The 19,165-nt window shown below is 44.4% G+C and overlaps 1 protein-coding gene across 2 annotated transcripts in view; it reads left to right on the forward strand.

Annotated features, from left to right (window-relative positions):
- The window catches only part of LOC146869175 (dehydrogenase/reductase SDR family member 4-like), a 137,002-nt gene extending 129,746 nt beyond the window's left edge, over nt 1-7,256 (forward strand). For both annotated transcript variants that reach the window (XM_085641706.1, XM_085641786.1), the window contains one exon: nt 6,563-7,256. In XM_085641706.1, the coding sequence (XP_085497832.1) occupies nt 6,563-6,677 (115 nt within the window). In that variant the 3' untranslated portion in view covers nt 6,678-7,256. The remainder of the gene's footprint in view (nt 1-6,562) is intronic.
- The last annotated feature ends 11,909 nt before the right edge of the window (nt 7,257-19,165 follow it).

The following is a 19,165-nucleotide window of genomic DNA, read 5'->3' on the forward strand; positions in this document are numbered from 1 at the left end:
CATCGTCCCCAGAATTAGGGAGAGTGGTACCCCTGCAATCGATACTCAGAGGAACCTGACTGTGTGGGTCGCCGTCCTTCCTGCAAATCGTGGACAATCAGGGAAAGGACCGGTCAGGCATTGTGTCCGGGAGGGAGCCAATTTCACAGAGTAACCGCGTGCTATGCGATGGTGAAGAACCTTCTGGGGGAGTGATAGCGTTCGAGTGCTGGGCGCCATGTAGGACCACCCTCCTTAGCGGTCCAGTGTCTGGATGGGCATGGACAGCAACAGGAAGTGTTGGAACATGAAGCTCCGGACGCGGACAGGTAAGTGGCGCTGGAGCCAGGTTTGGGGTGTGGGGAGATTTTTTAGGGGTGGGGTTCAGTCTTAGGGCTCAGAGCGAGGGGTGGGTCGTTTTTTTTAAAAGGGGGCAGGGTTTTAGTCCTCAGGGCGGGGTCAGGGATAGGGGTAATTTTAAGGGCTGGGTACGTTTTAGGGCTCACGTGGGGGGCTGAGGTTGGGGTAATTTTTGGTAGATGACAGGGTTTTAGGCCTCAGGTAGTTTTAAGGGCAGACTGGGTTTGGTTTTAGGGCTCAGGGTGGGGGGGCGGGGCTGAGGTAGGGTGATAGGATTTTAGGTTGGAGAGGAGGGGTCGGGCAGTGATAAATGACCTCACATATCCCTTTAGCAAACATGCCTGACAATGACATTTATTGTCAAGGCATGCATGGTAAGGACTGCATGGTTAAGACACATTCACTGTTGGGAGCGCGTTGTAGAGGCACGCATGGTTCAGCCAAGCATGCTTCAGTTCTTTCATACAACCTGCTTTCAGAGATGGCGTGGGGTTGGAGGGCACAACAGGGGAACGTGTGAGGGCTGCGGTGCCATTTGATTGCTGCTGCATTACTGAGCTGCGGATTGTAGCGCCCAACCCCTGCCAGACTAGGAGGCTGCGAGACAGAACTGAAGGCGGGATGTTAACGACAGGTGGCAGTGGGATTTGGACTCGGATCTGTGCAGGGTCAGTCGATGCCCTGCTCCATTGAATCCAATGCTTTCTGCAGTGCCGGAGGGAAGATGGAACTGGGGCAAATCCGTCAAGTGAAAAGAAGAGCAGATCATATCGCTAGACGATGCAATGTTGCAGAAGCGAAAAAGTGTGATCCAGGTATAGACTTTTAGACCCCATCTGCAAGGAGAATCCAAAGAGCCCATAACCTGAGGACTCCTCTGATGAGCAGCAACTGACCACAGCAGTGCAGCTGTTGATGCGGTCCATCAGCTCACCGCCTTCAGACCTCATTTCTAAACTGGTGTACCCGAGTCAGCGATCAAAGCAATGGAGTCAAAAATGGAGGCGCTGCTGGTAGAGTGCTGTTTGTGGTGCAGAAGGTGGCGGGAGCGAGTGGAGGCTTCGGAACTCTTCCAGTGGGGGAATATCTGCAGTCCCTGAATGCAAGGGAGTGTAGATTGGGGCAGTGGGTTCACCCCATGAGGAGGACCTTCATTACTTTGAGTACATGGTTTCTACCCTTCTTGATGGCCTTCTGAGGGGCCAGGGTGATTCAGGAGTGGCAGTGACTGGCGGAGCTTGCAGCCTACCTTCAAAGACTGTTAGCTAAGTAGAAGGGTGGAGCCAGGGACAAACTGGTTTTGAAACCCCATGGGGCAGGGACAGAGTTCACAGACTGCTGGCAAAATGGATAGACTCAACGTTACGTGGATTTCAGATATACTTGCTTTTGGATCGGTGCCACATAGCGCTACCAGAAAGCAGGTGCTGTTGGGATTCACAAAGAGTAACATAACTTATAGGTACCAGCTACTGCCGCCCTGCACGACTCAAGGTGCCATAAGAAGAAAAAATCAAGAGGTCCTTGCTAGCCCCTTCCTACAAGATGTTAAAAAAAAAAACCTAAAGGCTGATTAAAGCTTCTCTGCATGATTGAGAAACGTATGTGTATGCTGCTGATGAGTGAATATGGGGTGGAAACCCAAACCTTTCAACATATTTACATCACAGTTTCAGTGCTCCATCTATCATCTCCTTCTGTTTGGTTTGTTTGCCCAAAGTTGGCAGGGTATTCCCAGACGAGGGTCCCTTGCTCACTTAGCCACTGGATTCAAGCTAGCCTGGCTAAAGAGGGTTGTTACCCCGAAACTGGTCCCAGGATGCTTATATCCGGTCCAAGGAAGACATGGCTTGGCAGTTCGGGCTGGACTGTTCAAATGCGGCATATGGCTGGGTCTGAAATGGGGTGGTGAAGTGAGCTAAAGAACGATGATGGATTCAACCCAGATCTCTGACTGGGGGTGAGTATCTGAAAAGTGTCAACGCTCTGTCTATCATCTCCTTGTGTTTGCACCAGCTACTGCCGCCCTGCACGACTCAAGGTGCCATAGTAAGCAAACCCAAGAGGTCTGACGATTCTCCTCAACCCCGGAGACTGTGACATAAACTCATGGCAGCTCTGCCGATGCTCCTCTACCCCGGTGACCGTGACGTGCACTTGAGGCAGCTCTGCCGATTCTCCTCTACCCCGGGAACCGTGACATGCACTCGAGGCAGCTCTGACGATGCTCCTCAACCCGGGGGACCGTGACATGCACTAGAGGCAGCTCTGACGATGCTCCTCTACACCAGGGACCGTGACGTGCACTCGAGGCAGCTCTGCCGATGCTCTTGTACCCCGGTGACAGTGACGTGCACTTGAGGCAGCTCTGACGATGCTCCTCTACCCCGGGGACCGTGACGTGCACTCGAGGCAGCGCTGACGATGATCCTCAACCCCGGGGACTGTGACGTGCACTCGAGGCAGCTCTAACGATGCTCCTCAACCCCGGGGACCGTGACGTGCACTCGAGGCAGCTCTAACGATGCTCCTCAACCCCGGGGACCGTGACGTGCACTCGAGGCAGCTCTACCGACGCTCCTCAACCCCGGGAGACCATGACATGCACTAGAGGCAGCTCTGATGATTCTCCTCAACCCCGGTGACCGTGACGTGCACTTGAGAGAGCTCTGATGATGCTCCTCAACCCCGGGGACCGTGACGTGCACTTGCGGCAGCTCTAACGATGCTCCTCAACCCCGGGGACCGTGACAGGCACTTGAGGCAGCTCTAACGATGCTCCTCAACCCCGGGGACCGTGACAGGCACTTGAGGCAGCTCTGACGATTCTCCTCAACCCCAGTGACCGTGATGTGCACTTGAGAGAGCTCTGACGATGCTCCTCGACCCCGGGGACCGTGATGTGCACTAGAGGCAGCTCTGCAGTTGCTCCTCAACCCCGATGACCATGACTTGCACTCGAGGAAGCTCGGCCGATGCTCCTCATCCCTGGCGTCCACGAAGAGCACTCGAGGGTGGGCTTGGGTTCGTGCCCTGGCATTTCTTCCACACATGCCAACTCCCAGCCTTTGGTGCACTATTTCCATTTGCCAGTTTTCTCAAAATAATGTGCCCTGTCTTTGTGCCTTGGATGTTCCGCCAACACAGGGCTGCCCTGCCCACTCTGCTCTTCCCACCCAACTCTGTCCCCAGAGCCAGAAAACCTTGTTTGTTTCATATGCGTGTACAGCCCTCCAGCAAGCATTCCGTCACTCTCACCCCTCCCCCGAGTGAGGGGCTGGCTGTTCGTGACGGTACAAGATGTGGAATGAGCCCCCAAATCGAAGGGCATAGTCTTCAAAACGTTCAGGTGGTTAAATTCGGAAAATTACTTCTGTAAATCCCTAAGTTGGTAACGGGAAGGCACCTATCCCCCTTTCCAAACAAGCAATTCCAATGCAATTGGACTCGCATTTATGCGAGACCTAATGCATTGCAGACGTGAGTGTGGGTGGGAGGGGGCAGGAGGCAAATAGACACGAACAACGGGAGTGCGGGTGTGGGGCAAGAATGCATAGACTACGAGAGAGGGGGGAGAAGGCACAGGAAGAAAATAGTGCTCACAATCTAAATAACACATTCCGTGCAACACTCGAAGTAAAGGGGCTAGTAGCCATGGAAGGATACAAATGATGACATGGCCATCATAAGGAGGGACCAACAAGCCTATAAACCAATCGGAAGGCAGCATTTAGGAAGGACAAAGACACAAGCCAATGAAAAATATGCGCAAGGGAGTGGGTGGGGCTTTCCTCACATATACAACTACCACAGATCAACCCCAGAGCAGCGCTTGCGCGCTGGCTCAGGGATCAGGGCTCCACCTAAAAATAGTGTCACCAAAACAGAGAACACGGCAAATCCCTTTTTATGCCTGTTCTTGCCTCCTTTAAGGTCCTTGTGTATCTCCACCAAAAGCCCATAAATGTAAAGTGAGCCAAAGGTGCATCTGTTTGAAGTGGCTGATTTGCGTTGGGTTGAGTGTGAGCGCAGGAAGGGGGCATATAGGCTAAAGGTATGGTGGCACTACCCATCTGGAACATTTCCTTTTTCCTTACTTAACCTGGTTCAGCCCTTGCCTCGGCCTGTGGAAGGACATTATAAAGCAGGGTACGCTGCCATAAAGTGGCAGCTTTGACCACTGCAGGCATAAGGCTATCAAGAGGATACCTAGAAAAGAGTGCTTTGAGAAGAAGTCTGGAGCAGTACCACCTGCCTCAGAGATCTCAGAAATTGGAAGTCTTTACTTGCATTCGTTTTAGGACAGAGCTCTTTGGATTATGTAGTAAGGAGAGATGTGGAAAACTCCATGATGTGAAATGAGGCCATGAATATATGTCTGCAGGTGCCTCTTGACCCACACAATCAGTTCTGAAAAGCCAAGAAAAGATGCTGAAGAAATGCTTCCCTAGCAGTGGTGTTAAAGCTTTTTGTGAGGTTGTTTTTGGAATTTCAAAATACATCTCTGATCCAAATTGGGTGGTACAACAACTGGGTCTAGAGAAAGAATCAGGCAGAGCTTTCTCCTGGTTTATTTGGAAATATATAGAAATCACAACCAAGTTATAGATCGAGTCACGGATCTGGGTTGAATCCATCATCATTCTTTAGCTCACTTCGCCACCCTAATTTGGACCCAGCCATATGCAAATCAGTCTTGACCCCGTGCCTCATGGGAACAGTGCAACCCAAACTGCCAGGCTGGGTCCTCCCTGTACCGGAAACAAGCCTCCTGGGACCGGTTTCGGGGTTTCACCCCTCTTCAGCCAGGATAGCTTCATTCCAGTGGCAAAGTGAGCCCAGGACTCACGTCTGGGCATACCCTGCCAATATAGGGCAAACAAAGCAAACACAATGATATGATGGACGGAGCGCTGAAACTTTTCAGACACTCACCCCCAGTCACAGATTTGGGTTGAATCTATCATCATTCTTTAGCTCACTTCGCCACCCCAGTTTGGACATAGCCATATGCAAATCAGTCTTGACCCTGTGCCTCATGGGAACAGTCCAGCCCGAACTGCCAAGCCATGTCTATCCTGGACTGGAAACAAGCATCCTGGGATCAGTTTCGGGGTAACACCCCTCATCAGCCAGGCTAGCTTGAATCCAGTGGCTAAGTGAGCAAGCGACCCTCGTCTGGGAATACCCTGCCAACTTAGGGCGAACAAAGCAAACAGAAGGAGATGATAGATGGAGCACTGAAATTGAGTAAGGGACCCACGTCTGGGCATACTCTGCCAAGAGCTACTTGCTACTGTAATCCCTTATATGAAACGGTTAGAGTTTTTGTTCAATCTATAAGGGGTAAAGGTCACAAAGTAATTTTCCAAATCTATAACTTCAGATCAAATAAAGCCAAGGCCTCACACAAAGGTTTGATTGGTACCGCAAAATTCAGGAATCACCGAAAATGCCATTCTCTGATTGTATAAAAATATTGTCCATTGAGGCGTTTCGGCTGATTAGACTTTTTGAGTCGGATTTGGTTGAGTGCTCCTCCATAGCTTGATAAAAGCTGAGCTGGCAAGGTGAACAGGTGCACGGATACAGAAACTGTCACTTACTTCAATGGCAATCATTTGGAGATGCAGAGAATTAAGGTCTGGAGATACTTAGACCCAACATCATGAACTAAAGTTGCTGGAATGGGGAACAATATGCAGACCCAGAAACATTGGATTCTGTACTGCATGATTTCCAATTCCAGGTACTTTACTGCGGTGAACAAGTGTGGGAACGTGTGGTTTTATCGGGTTTTGGAATGCACCTGGCCCTGATTCTCTCGCGGTACTTTCATATGCAGGTACACTGGACCACTCACATTTAGTTGGGGCTCGACCGAATGACTTGGAATGAGAATCTGTGGCTTAACGGGGTTATAGAATTGGCACAAGGAAACACAATCATATGCCTTTAAGACTGGGGTTCATGGATTATGGGCTTGTCTTGTGTAGACTTTGATAAACACTATTTGCTTCCGCGTTGTGAGGCTTTCCCCACTGGACTGGGATGAGCCCTTGATTGACAAACAAAGGTCCATTATTACATTTCTATGGTGGGAGGGCTCGGGTCTGAAAAGGGGAAGAGCGTGTGCATGCCTCATCTCAAATGGATGCCAGTACATCTGAAATTGTGACCTGTGTACCCCGCTCATTCTTGTTTTTTCCTGTTGTCCATCCAGATTGGGAGAGCCAAAGGACTATGGTGGCATTGTGTCCTTCCTCTGCTCATCTGATGCCTCCTACATCACTGGAGAGACTATTGTAGCTGCCGGGGGTGCCATTTCCAGACTCTAAATGAGTTGATATGCATTTCTGGACTGCTGAATTCAGTGTTTGCAGATTCTGAGATATCTTGTCCTAGCAGTGACTGACAAAAATGTGCTGCTTATCTGGCAGGCATCCCTTAAATATGAGCAGGACTAAGGCAGAATCATCCAACTCCAGTATCTATGCTTCTGAGAGGCTGGCGGTAGGGTGAGACAGATCAGAGGCTAAAGGCCAATTTGCGATTGACTGTGTTTTAAGCCCCATCAGCCTATCTAAGGCATTATCCAGGATGGACTCTCTTGCAAGAAACTCATTTTTGCAAAGGCTGCAGTCGTCGACACCATTATCAAATGTGCCAGTTTAGTCATCGATTCAGAGAAAATCTTTAGTAACAAGACACCAGCGGAAAGTTTGGCGTGATTTTCATACAATGTACCTAAACTGTTTTGGCAGTGGAAGGAAGACTGTGTGTGACGTATATTGAACTTAAGTTAACTAAGCTAGAATTCCCTTTACTGTCAATGTAACAAACTGGAAAATGTTGCAACGTTGACAATTTAACTATTTCTGTCTCTGATAAAATAAAATAAAGGACGTCTTGCTTTACAGGGGATACACCTAGTCTTTAATGCAATAAACTGGAGAGCAACTTTTCACTTGTGTAATAAACTGGAGAATGTCTTCTGGTCACAATATAAAAGTCCAAATGTGTAGCAGTTGCTCTAATATTTGTAGGATATCCCTAAATGTGCTAAAGGCAGACTGGAATTTGCTGTGAGTGATAGTACAAAGAATGTTTCACTTCATTTTAAAGTCTTTTTTCATTTGATTATACAATTAAGTGGTATTTCATTGAAGGGTTGGAGGGCCACATAGCTTCTCGCCACCAAACAGTTGACCTCCCACTGCTCTCCTCAGTTTTTTTTTGCCAAATGCTCACACTGGCATGAAACAGAAAACAAGCATTGGCAAAACCAATAGATTTCACCTATGCAAATTCTTTTGACTTTGACAATGTTTTTTTCATATTGCAGAGCAGTTGAGCTGCTGTGCAATATAACCATGAGCAAAAAAATAAAAATAAATAGGAAACGCTATGACTGACAATAGGCAAATTATATTGGCTTTGCCAATGCTTGGTTTTACTCTCCGTGGCATGAAGGTGTTTTACTATTTCCATCCATCCTTCCTCTCGAGCTACTCTCAACAAATAACAATCACATCCCAAAGACATGAAATTAATAGGGTGAAATGTGTCAGTCATTAGTAAAAATCAGAGATGTATAATTTTGTTAGCAAAGTTACATTCAAAGTGGCTCTGCCTTTAAAATTATTTACGTAACACGAAGATTTTGTTAGAGGATCCTGACTTGTTTTAATGACCAGCATTTGGAAAGCCAATAGGTCTCGGCAATGCAAGAGCTATTGGCCTTGTCAATGTGAAAGTCTTTTAGCCATGCTGTCTAGCGGCCCATCTGCCGTTCACCATGGCTGAAAGTCACTGGATCCCCAGAACCACAGAAAGTTTGCCGCCCATGTTGAGTTTATTGTCCTGCACCTCCACAAACAATGATGTGGCCTGCGCTGGCTGCCTTATATCACTTTTTTCAGTGACTTTCAGCCATACTAAACAGTAAATGTACTGCTAGACGACATGGCTGAAAACACTCACATTGACAGGGCCAATAGCTCAGGCGTTGCACAAATGTATTTTGGCTTTGCCCGTGCATGCTCGGTGTTGATGAAGTTTTGCCGAACAAATATGCAATAGTGAGAAACAGTTGAGAAGCTTTGAAGTGAAGTGAAGATGTGGCGTAAAGGCCAGAGCTGCCAACAGGGGAACTGAGGAACCAGGTTCGAATCTTGGGGTCGGTGGAACAGTTTGTGATTCTGGGGAAATCACTTAGATTTCCTTCTGTTTACGACAATGAATGTGTAATTGTGTAATGTAACTTGTGAGCACTTAAAGCGCTCCAATACCATCGGCTGGTGTTAGCACTATGGCAAGATGGAGGATGGAGCAAGCTCTACAAATCCATCAGGTCGTGCAAACAAAAATAAAATCAGGAGTAATGAGGGAGGTAGTGGAGGGACAAGTTAAGGAGGTAAGCTGGAGGGGATGTGGAGATGGGCAGGCAACAACGGGAGAGTGCGTGAGGAAGCAGCAATGAAGGGGGAAAAAATACCTTAATTGAAGCAGGATCAGCAACAAAAATGAATGTGTCATTGTGGAATGTAACTGGTGAGTGGTTAAAGCGCTCTAATACCATCAGCTTGTTTTTGAGCGATGGCAAGGCGGAGGACAGAGCAAGCGGTCCGATACCATCGGATCATGCTAAAAAAATAAACAAGTGCTGTTCATGTTAACAACTTTTTAAGAAATGCATTTGTTTATGTACATGTGTATGTATTTAGTGGAATGTGTGTATGTGTACGAGGGAGACTATGGCTATGACGGAGGACGGGACAAGCGCTCCAATACCATCACATCATGCAAAAAAAAAGCAGCTATCATGAGGCAGGTAGTGGGGTGGACGGGTCGGCAGGGAAGCAGGATGGGGAGATGGGCAACTAAAGAAGGGGCAAAAAAATACCTTAATTCAAGCAGGATCAGCAACAAAAATGAATGTGTCATTGTGGAATGTAAATGATGAGCACTTAAAGTGCTCCAATACCATCAGCTTGTGTCCGTGCTATGGCAAGACGGAGGGCGGAACAAGCGTTCCAATTACCATCGGATCATGCAAAAAAAAAAAAAAACGTGCTGTTCGTGTTTTCACAACTTTTTATCCCCTTCAGTGCCCGCCCCTTTCCCCGCCCTGTGCCGGTCGTTGCATTAGCGGGCGGGGTTTATGACGAGCTGGTCTCGTCATGGGCACAGCGCAACCGCGGCCCATGACGAGACCAGCTCGTCACGGGCATTGAAGAGGTTAAAGAAATGTATTTGTTTATGTGCACATGCATGCCTTTTAGTGGGATGTGTGTTTATGTACAAGGGAGACGACCTGAAAACATAGGTACTCCTTTGAAGTGTACGAAAATAAAGACAAAGTATCTGTGCAAACTGGGAGCAGTGCAAGGAGACATATAATTGGTCCATGCGCTATGAGAGGGCCAAACACAAGAGAGGGCATGATGAACGGTATCAAGGGAAATGAGAGCAAGGCTGAAGTTACCAATGGTAGGAGATGGGTGGCGTGTCAGCCCACCGACAGCACACAATACATCTCTTCGAGACAGCGCATGCGCTGTCTAGCCGAGCAGGGAATGCGCTGTGTAGACAAGACCTAAAAAAATAGATATCGCACAGGCAAAGCCTTCTGGCTTTGCCAATGCTTGTTGTGTTTAGAAATGTGAAGATAAAGTGATCTATCTGTAATCACAAAATGTGGAACTGAGGCAGAGGCAGTGCTTAATTTAAAAGAAAAAAAGGTGCTTGGGTCCTCGTCAGGCGGAAACTGCAGCTTGCACCATCCAGCGACAGCACCAACACAACCACTAATCATCCCGCTATTACTATTGTGACAATTCATACTTTTCCAGGCCCCCAAAGATATAAGAACAGTTTCAGTGGAAAGTATTAGTCATTGTTAATGCATATTGAATGATTGCACAGCTTTTGTTGTGCTCATAACTAAATTAGGCAGACAGAACTAAATTAGGTAGACAGCGCTATCATGTGGCAGACTGTCATAAGCACCGGTGCCGACAATTAAGTGCCAGTGTCAAGCACCGGAAACCACTGGCCCAAATTAAGCACTGGACCGAGGCTAGGGAGATGATATGGCATCCTTTCAGAAGAGGATGTGGTGTAAGGGCTAGAGCTGCCATCTATGGAGCTGGTAAACCGGGTTTGAGTTTCGGCTTAAAATCCTTGATTGTGGCCAGGTCACATAATCTCGCCGTGCCTACAAAAATTAATTTGCTCTTGTGTAAAGTAACTGGTGCTAATGTAAAGCGCTTCAATACCTTCGGTGGTGTGAGTGTTATATAAAACTGCACAAAAAGAAAGGAACTGGTGCTAATGTAAAGAGCTCCACTACCTTCGGGTGATGTTGGCACTATATAAAACTGTATAAAAAAAGTAACTGGTGCTTTTGTAAAGAGCTCCAATACCTTCAAGTGGAGTTGGTGGTCATAAAAGTGCACAAAATGTTTTGAAAAACTGAAGTCGGTATAGGAGGAGATTTGTGCAACAGAGTCCAGCGGGGTCAAGCAGCGACGGGCGGGAGGTGGACGGGCAACCAACAGCAAAGGCAGGTTGTCACAAAGAGATTAAGGGCTTGGTTGAGATCTTGGTGGACTGGTTACTTCGTCACAACAGTGACGGATATCCCATCTGCCGAAATATAAATCCCATTATGTCCTATGGTATTTATATATATCAGTGGACGTGATATCTGTCACCATTGTGAAGGAATAACCCGTCTGCCATGATCTAAAGCAGGCTCTAAGGGATTTGGCATTAATCACAAAGTGTGGAACTGACGCAGAGGCTAGGGAGACGATGTGGCATCCTCTTGGGTGAGCATGTGGTTTAAGGGCCAGAGCTGCTGACTGTGGAGCTGGTAAACCAGGTTTGAGTTTCGGCTTAACATTCTTTATTGTGGAAAAATCACTTAGGGCTTGATTATGTACTTGGCGGACAGGGTTACTCTGTCGCTAACGTGCTAGATATCCTGTCCGCCGTATTACAATTCAATTATATGCTATGGAACTTGTAATACAGTGGACAGGATATCCGTCATGTTTGTGTAGGAGTATCCCATCCGCCAAGATCGTATTCAGGCCCTAAATCTCCACGTGGCTACAAAAATGAATGTGTCTTTGTGTAAAGGAACTGGTGCTAATGTAAAACACTCTAATACCTTCGGGTGCTGCAGCCACCAAACACAATTAATCACAAAGAAAACAGTACTGCCTTAAAAGGAGGAGGAAAAGTTTAGAGGGAGTACTTGGTCCAAGCTCCACTGATTAGAAGACACATAAAGAGAAGGACTAACACAACAGGAAATAGCATGCTGCAACCAACAGCAAGCAAGGAGAACAGAGTGACAAAGCATACAAACAAATGTAAAATAAGGGAGGGCTGTTAGACCGGTTTAGGATTTTCTTTAAAATACATAAGACTTCCCAAGTTTACCACAAGCGCTGTGCAGGCAAAACCTAAAAACACGAAATGCCCCTGATGTGCAGGGAGTTTTTTGCTATTTTCTGGTCAGGTGAAAAAACAGAATAATGGAAGCATACCCAAAATCGAGTCGTGATGCTCACACAATGGGGCAGATGGGCCACTGGGGGAAGATTTCTAAAAGGAAAGGCCCTGTCGTCAGAATGTCGATGGGTCGGGTATGGCAGAGTGGGAGCTTTGCCAAATTTAGCCAAAACAGTCCTATGTATGCTGGATTCCTCTACTGCGAAGCCATTCTCGAATGCAGACTACATGACTCCTAACTAGCGTTACCTGAAACCATGACAATTTTATTTCTAGGCTTGGGTATTTACATACAGGGACACAAAAGTAGCAGTATGTTACATAAATGGCTGGACATATAAATAAACATTGATCATAATGAAGGCTCCCTGTTTTCCGTTTTTACAGATAAATACAGACAGAAAATCAATGATGCACACAGAATGAGGGTAGAGGCTATAGATACCGCACTTGACAAATGAAAAGTGTTTTCTTTATATATGATTCTTACAGTGCAGAGAACCAAGGAACACTCCCCTCTATGTTCCTTACCAGGAAAAGGCCCTGTCACAAAAATGCATTCAAAAAGGTTCAGCACCGTTCAAAGGTAGTCAATGAATATCTAAAGAAGTGTCCAAGACGTCAGTGGGTTTTTCTTGAAAAAATCTTTTTCTTTATTGTACGATCACATGGATACGAAGAGTCATGATCACATAGACATGAAGGATCTTAGCCGACGCGTTTTGTCTCTACAAAGAGACTGCTTCAGGGCTAATAGAAAAACATACGCAACATACAATTAACACCGTGAAAAATTATATCAACGTATACACAAATACAAATAACAAAGTGTACATACATGAAATGCCAAGACTAATGAAACAGTTTTAATATATAAAAAAAAAATATATATATGTACCAGTGCTATTTTAAAATAACCAGGCCTTCACAATGAGGATCCCAGGTTTAAAATACGTATTACTTAAACACAGAAAATTAATTAAGCTTGCCTATGAGTAGTATATTGAGAGATGTTTACACATTGGGCACAAAACATTCCACAATTCGTCATGTAAATATTGAATTTCATACCTTTCTTGAGAAAATATAAGTGATTCAGACTGATAGTTTTGAGAATTGAGCCAGCAACTAAAATTTCCAAACTGGCAAAAGGATTTCAGTAGTGATGATTATTAGTCTATAAAAGCCAGTATTAAACAAAACAGGTGACATACATAAATGTCTATAAAATGTGAATATGTATACATCATATACCATATGGTGTAAAGTACACTCTAAGTAAAAACATTACAGTAAGCTCCAAAATCAAATTAGAAAATATTGAAACTGTGGGCAATCTGGATAAACATCTAGTCAAGGAAAAAAATTTAGTCATTGCTAACTAAACAAATATTTTTTTGAAAATTGTCAACAAATGAGAGCAAGAGCTGAGTACATCATACACACTGTTAAATATTCAGAACGCCTCATTGGCATAACAACTGTAACCTCATGCTACCAATGAAGCAACAGTTGTCGCCATCCTATCAAAATGAGTAAGTATCAATCATTAAAACATTCAGTTTTTTGGAGCAATGTTGCATACAAATATCATATAAAGAAGCACCTCCATATCCTAAGCACTCAATATCCCAATCAATTATTATATAAACATAATAATAATACAAATCATACATACCAAAATCATAAGATCCAACAAGTAAGTATCTGTATAAGAATCAATAATAGCAAAAATTATTCATTCTAAATCAAAGTGTTTAAATAAGTTCAAGTGAAATTAACAAACATCAAACGAAAACCAGAGCTATCGATGTGTCAAAATATGTATTTATGACATGAAATCTCTTCTATACAAAGGCAGCCACCTAGATTAAAGACGCTGACAAGAATTGAAGCATCCCACTCAATCAATGAGCGAGAATGTTTCTTCACTTTTAAAGGTAAATCTTCGACCAAACAGTATTGCAAGAAATATACCAGGTTATAGTGAACTTAAAGGAAGATATTTATATATTATGTCACGTTACTGCAGGTCGCTTTGAATTTGTAGGTCATAGAAATTGGTTGAGAATTACTTGGGTTATGCTCTCATAAACGTACTGCACTGTGTTTAAAAAGTTCATACTTGTTAAAAAGAGTTAACTAATGCTCCAGTATTCCGTTACTCTTAATAAAGAGAGCATGCCGATGCAACAAGTGAATAGCATATTATCATTTCCATGAACTCACCTATAGGGGTATGGTAACTCGTGTCTTCTGGTCTCGTTGTTTTCAGTGAGGAAACAGAATGACCAGAAGCGAGCGTTTTTAAATCATCCGCTCCGTGGCATTTTAACATGGTCAATGCCACAGTAGGTGATATTATTATCACCTGAATGTTCCTGGTGTATATGCTGAGCCATAGGGTACTTAGTATCACAGTTCCTAATTGCTCGCACATGCTCTTGAATCCGCAGTTTCAAACTGCGAATACTGCTACCGATATAAATCTTATTGCAAGAGCATGTGATCATATAAACAGTAAAGGTAGTATTGCAATTGATAAAGCAGTTTATAGTGAATTCCCTTGAGCTTATTCTGCCCTAATTTGCATACACAGCAATCATTACATGTATAGAAGCCTGAGGGTTTTTCAGGCAACCATGTTCTGATGGGGGTTTGAATGCCAGTGACATAGCTTGGACTAAGTATGTCTTTAAAAGTTCTACTTTTACAATAAACCACTCTGGGCTTATTTGAGATGATATTAGGCAAGAGATTTTCCGTCTCAAGCAAATGCCAATTTTTTCTCAAGATGTTATATATATGGTTGCTGAAGACGTTATATTCAGTAATGAATAAGACTTCAGAGTTATGTTTTGTGGCAAGTCGTTTATTATTTGTTCTAGGGATCAGTATCTCCTTCCTATTTAGCGACAAAGCTCTTTTATCTGCATTGTCTAGATATGTCTGATTGTAGCCTCTCTTAGAAAAATTAGATTTGATTTGATGTATGTTCTTTATAAAGTCTTTGTCCATGCTGCAATTTCTTCTAGCTCGCACCATTTCACTATACGGTATGGCTTTAATGGTGGATTGAGGATGTGCACTGGTGGCATGTAAATAACTGTTGCATGATGTTTTCTTTTTATACATATCACTCTGTATGCTCGTCCCATTTACAAACAGTCTTAGGTCAAGAAACTCCATGTTGGTATTGGAGTATTGGATGGTTAATTTGACATTGAAGATGTTAAGATTCAAATAGGTATAATACATGTTTAAACTCTCCACTGTGCCATGCCAGATCATAATGATATCGTCTATGTATCGTCCATAGAAGATAATGTTGTCACTCCAACTTTGGGCACCAGGGCCCCAGACATGCTCCACCTCATACAGCCCCATGAAGAGATTAGCATAAGAAGGAGCAAATCTGGAGCCCATGGCCGTCCCTTGAACCTGAAGAAACCAATTGTCATCATGCAAAAAGGCATTTTTCGTCAAGATCATCTCTTTCATGTCAAGCAACATGTTGGCATGCTCAAGATGTTGAGCACCACGCTTGAACAAAAAGTATTTGAGAGCTCTCATTCCCTCACGCATTTGAATGCAGGTATAAAGGCTTTCTACATCCATAGACACAAAGAATAGATCATTCAAATCCCATTGAAAGTCCTCCAATTTACATAGAAGATCAGAACTGTCTTTTAGATATGATGGTAGATTTTTCACAATAGGTTGCAGAAAGTGGTCAACATATTGAGCAATGCGCTCAGTTGGCCCACCATTCCCAGAGATTATAGGTCTTCCTGGGGGGAAGGGACCCCCCTTGTGAATTTTAGGTAACATATATATACACGGTAATCTGGAATGATGAGCCTGTAAAAATTTGTATTCTTGATCTAATAGCAGACAGGATTCATGCCAATCCCAAAGTTTAGAATTGATGTCCTTTTCTATTTGACCGATGGGATTGGTAGCCAATTTCTCATAACATGAGGTATCATTGAGCTGTCTACAGACAGAAAATCATTTACTTTCTTGTCTGTATTTATTTTAAAATGTGGATAAAAACGGAAATTAGGTGCATTTTGAGCGATTCTAAATACACTTTGCTATGACTGTCAGGCCAATAACTGTGTGGATTGATAGGTAAGTGGGTTAAAAAAGAAAGGACTTTTAGTACAGAGGCTTAAACAGTAGATATGCACAAAGCTGATACTGAAATGCGCATATTTTCATATAAGTGCATTGATATCTTCTGGGGGTATTCATAGCACTGAAACCTGCCAGGCATTTAAGCATGATGGCATATTTATTGGTTAAATAAATATGGAAATATACCAGTTGCAGCTTTATTGTTCTCACAGAACCCATAATAAGTATGGATAAATACAGATAAAGTTGACAAAATATAAATATGGATAAATACAGAAAATGTCAAAAACAAAAAATACCATAAAACCGGGAGCCCTAATCATAACATAGAATTTCTCTGTATAGCACATACTTTAAACTACATTTTTCTCCATTTAATAGAATATATTCTCCTTTCTATAAATGCTCCTATCTATCACCATCCAAACCCAGCTCAGAATCCTTTACATACAAACTAGGAGAGGGAAACACATCCTCCTGCAGAACAAACCAGTCGACCTGGCTCTGTAAAGAGCTGTTTCCACCCTCTCTCTCCCAATGTATACAACTAGAGCTCAAGCCAACCCCCCCCCCCATCACCATCCACCATGAAAATACCAACTAGTGAGATTCTCAACAACCCAGCTGTATTCACTGAAAACTTTGGAAACATTCTTTTAACAGACAATTCAGAAATATTAGTCTTATTAGAAAATTCATTTGGACCGTAATAATGTAGCATTTTGAGAGAAGACTTGCATAATATTTTTGGGGGGTGAATCCACACATGGCATGGCGGGGGGGGGCATGGTATTGAAAGCATAAACTCACACTGGCAAAACAAGTAGGTCTGGCCTTGACAGGCTGGTGTGATTATTTTTAATTATTTATTGCAGGAATATGCCTCAAAAATAAAAACAAACTTATTTCTTCCTAAATATGGTGGCCATATGCTTGCAACAAACATTTTATACTAAGAGAACAGTTTCATATGATTTTACTAAAACAGTATGGGCGCTACCTAGCAGGCAGGTGTACTTAGAACTTTTATAGAGACCCTTTTCCTTCTAAATTTGAATGCATTTGCCTTGAAACTTTTATTCTTATTTGCACAAAATAAATATTATATTGGCTTTGAATTACTGTAGCCTATAGTGATAGTTTAAACAAATATGGGTGACAAAAGGTATTAAAAAGAAGGATAAAGTATGGCAAGAAAAACAGATTTGGCAACATCAGGTACTGGCCCAACAACCCTAGTACTGAAGGGTTCTTCTTTTAACACTGGTATGCAGATAAGGAGATAAAATGTGGCCCTTGCAGGGTGATTTATAATACACTAACTGTTGAACATGACCTAGTCTGCGTGGTCACCTCCAAACCTTTTGCCTTCTTACCTACTGTTTTTCTGAGTTCCTTTTTTGTTGGCCTTAGGACTCTGAGTATTTTACTACTGCTAACCAGGGCTTAAGTGCTTGTGCTTACTCCCTAAAACATGGTAAAATTGGCTAACATCCAATCAGTACATTTAATTTACATATAAGTCCCTATTAAAGCTGTACTACATGTACCCAGGGTCTGCAAATTAAATGCTACTAGTGGGCCTGCAACACTTATTGTGCCACCCATTTAAGTAGCCTTTATAGTATTAAATCTGTTTTATCGACAGTATATAAACAGAGAACAAATCAAGACGTCTATAACCTAGCGGCCCGGCAAGTTAAATTTCAGCTGTGCAAGTATATCAATGCGAATAGTAGGGCTTACAGATATTACACACAGCAAGCCGCCTACAACCCAACTGGGCCGGCTACGTCTTAAGAAAGATGGGAACTGATAGACAATGCTGTGGGTAATTGAAAAGCAGGAGGTCACGGGGCCGTGTGGCGACCCGTGAGGCAGTAGTCTCTGTGTGGGATGTCGAGGTTCAACATTGAATGGAACCAAAAACTGTACAGAAATCAAAACAAAACCATCCCCCTCCCCCCACCCCTTCTCCTCAGTGAGCCATCCAAACAGGGAAAGGGCAAATATTAGCCCAGGTACCCTGTACGCTGCGGCAAAGCCACTGTGTCGGGAAATGTAAGGGGGCCATTTGTCATACACACTTATGGGATAATAGAGGTGTCGTCAGAAACCATTTTGAGAATGCGGAGGTATTGTGGGCAAGTCAGTTCCCGAAATTCTGTGGAGAGAATAGTCAAGAAAGGAGCCCAGGTTTTGGCATAGTCTTCCCCGCAGCCGCCATGGAGAGCTTCTCCGTCGCTAAAAGGTTCCATAGCTGATGTATCCAGTGTACGTGCTCCGGAGTTCTGTCCGCTTCCACCGTGCACTCTGAGTGCTGCGTTCAATGCAAGCGCCATTTGCCTCCACCTAAGCGAGCGCAGAGGAAAGGATATTGCATTAGGAAGGCATAGAGGAGCGTACGCAGGGAGCCGGGGTACGAAGGTGATAAAGGCCCTATCAATGTCGTCAAGTATCTGGTCCCAGTAACGGGTTAGTTTGGGGCAGTGCCAAAGTAGATGGAGAAGAGTCCCTGGACTACCACATCCCCTCCAGCAGAGGCCGTCGCACTGAGGTTGCCATTTGGAGACCCTGTCAGGAGTATAGTACCAATATGTCACGATCTTGAAGGCCGTTTCCGTGTGTCTTGAGGAGTAAGTAGTGTGGTGTACCCAATAGAAAACATCCTCCCACTCTTTGTCAGATAACGTGCAGCCTAATTCTGTCTCCCGCATTTCTGTCCAGCAGTGCGCACCTTAGGAAGGGCCGTGGTAAGGAAGGCATAGATTTCCGATATAAGGCGTTTGTCGTCTTTTTTGCTAATGACCCATTTCTCAAACGGCAACATCGGGCGGAGTGCAAGGGATCGCGTCTCAGGCCCAGATATCCAATGTATCATCTGGGAGTGCAGATAAGAGTCGGTCGCAGGCAGATTATACTCCGAGCGGAGTTCCTTAAAAGGGATCAGGCCCGAAGATCAAATAGATGGCCTAGGCGTTTACAACCTCCTTCGATCCAGCGTGTGGCCGCCCCTTATTCATACCCGGCTGAAAGGCTGGGTTCATAAACAGCGAGGTCAAAGGAGAGGGGAAGGTGGAAAGATTGGCTCTCCGGGAAACCCTATCCCAGCAAGCATCGTGGGACATGTGACAGGAGAGGAATATAGACCCCATGCTCG

The sequence above is a fragment of the Triturus cristatus genome, chromosome 1_1, assembly GCF_964204655.1.
Source record: "Triturus cristatus chromosome 1_1, aTriCri1.1, whole genome shotgun sequence".
Lineage (NCBI taxonomy): Eukaryota > Metazoa > Chordata > Amphibia > Caudata > Salamandridae > Triturus > Triturus cristatus.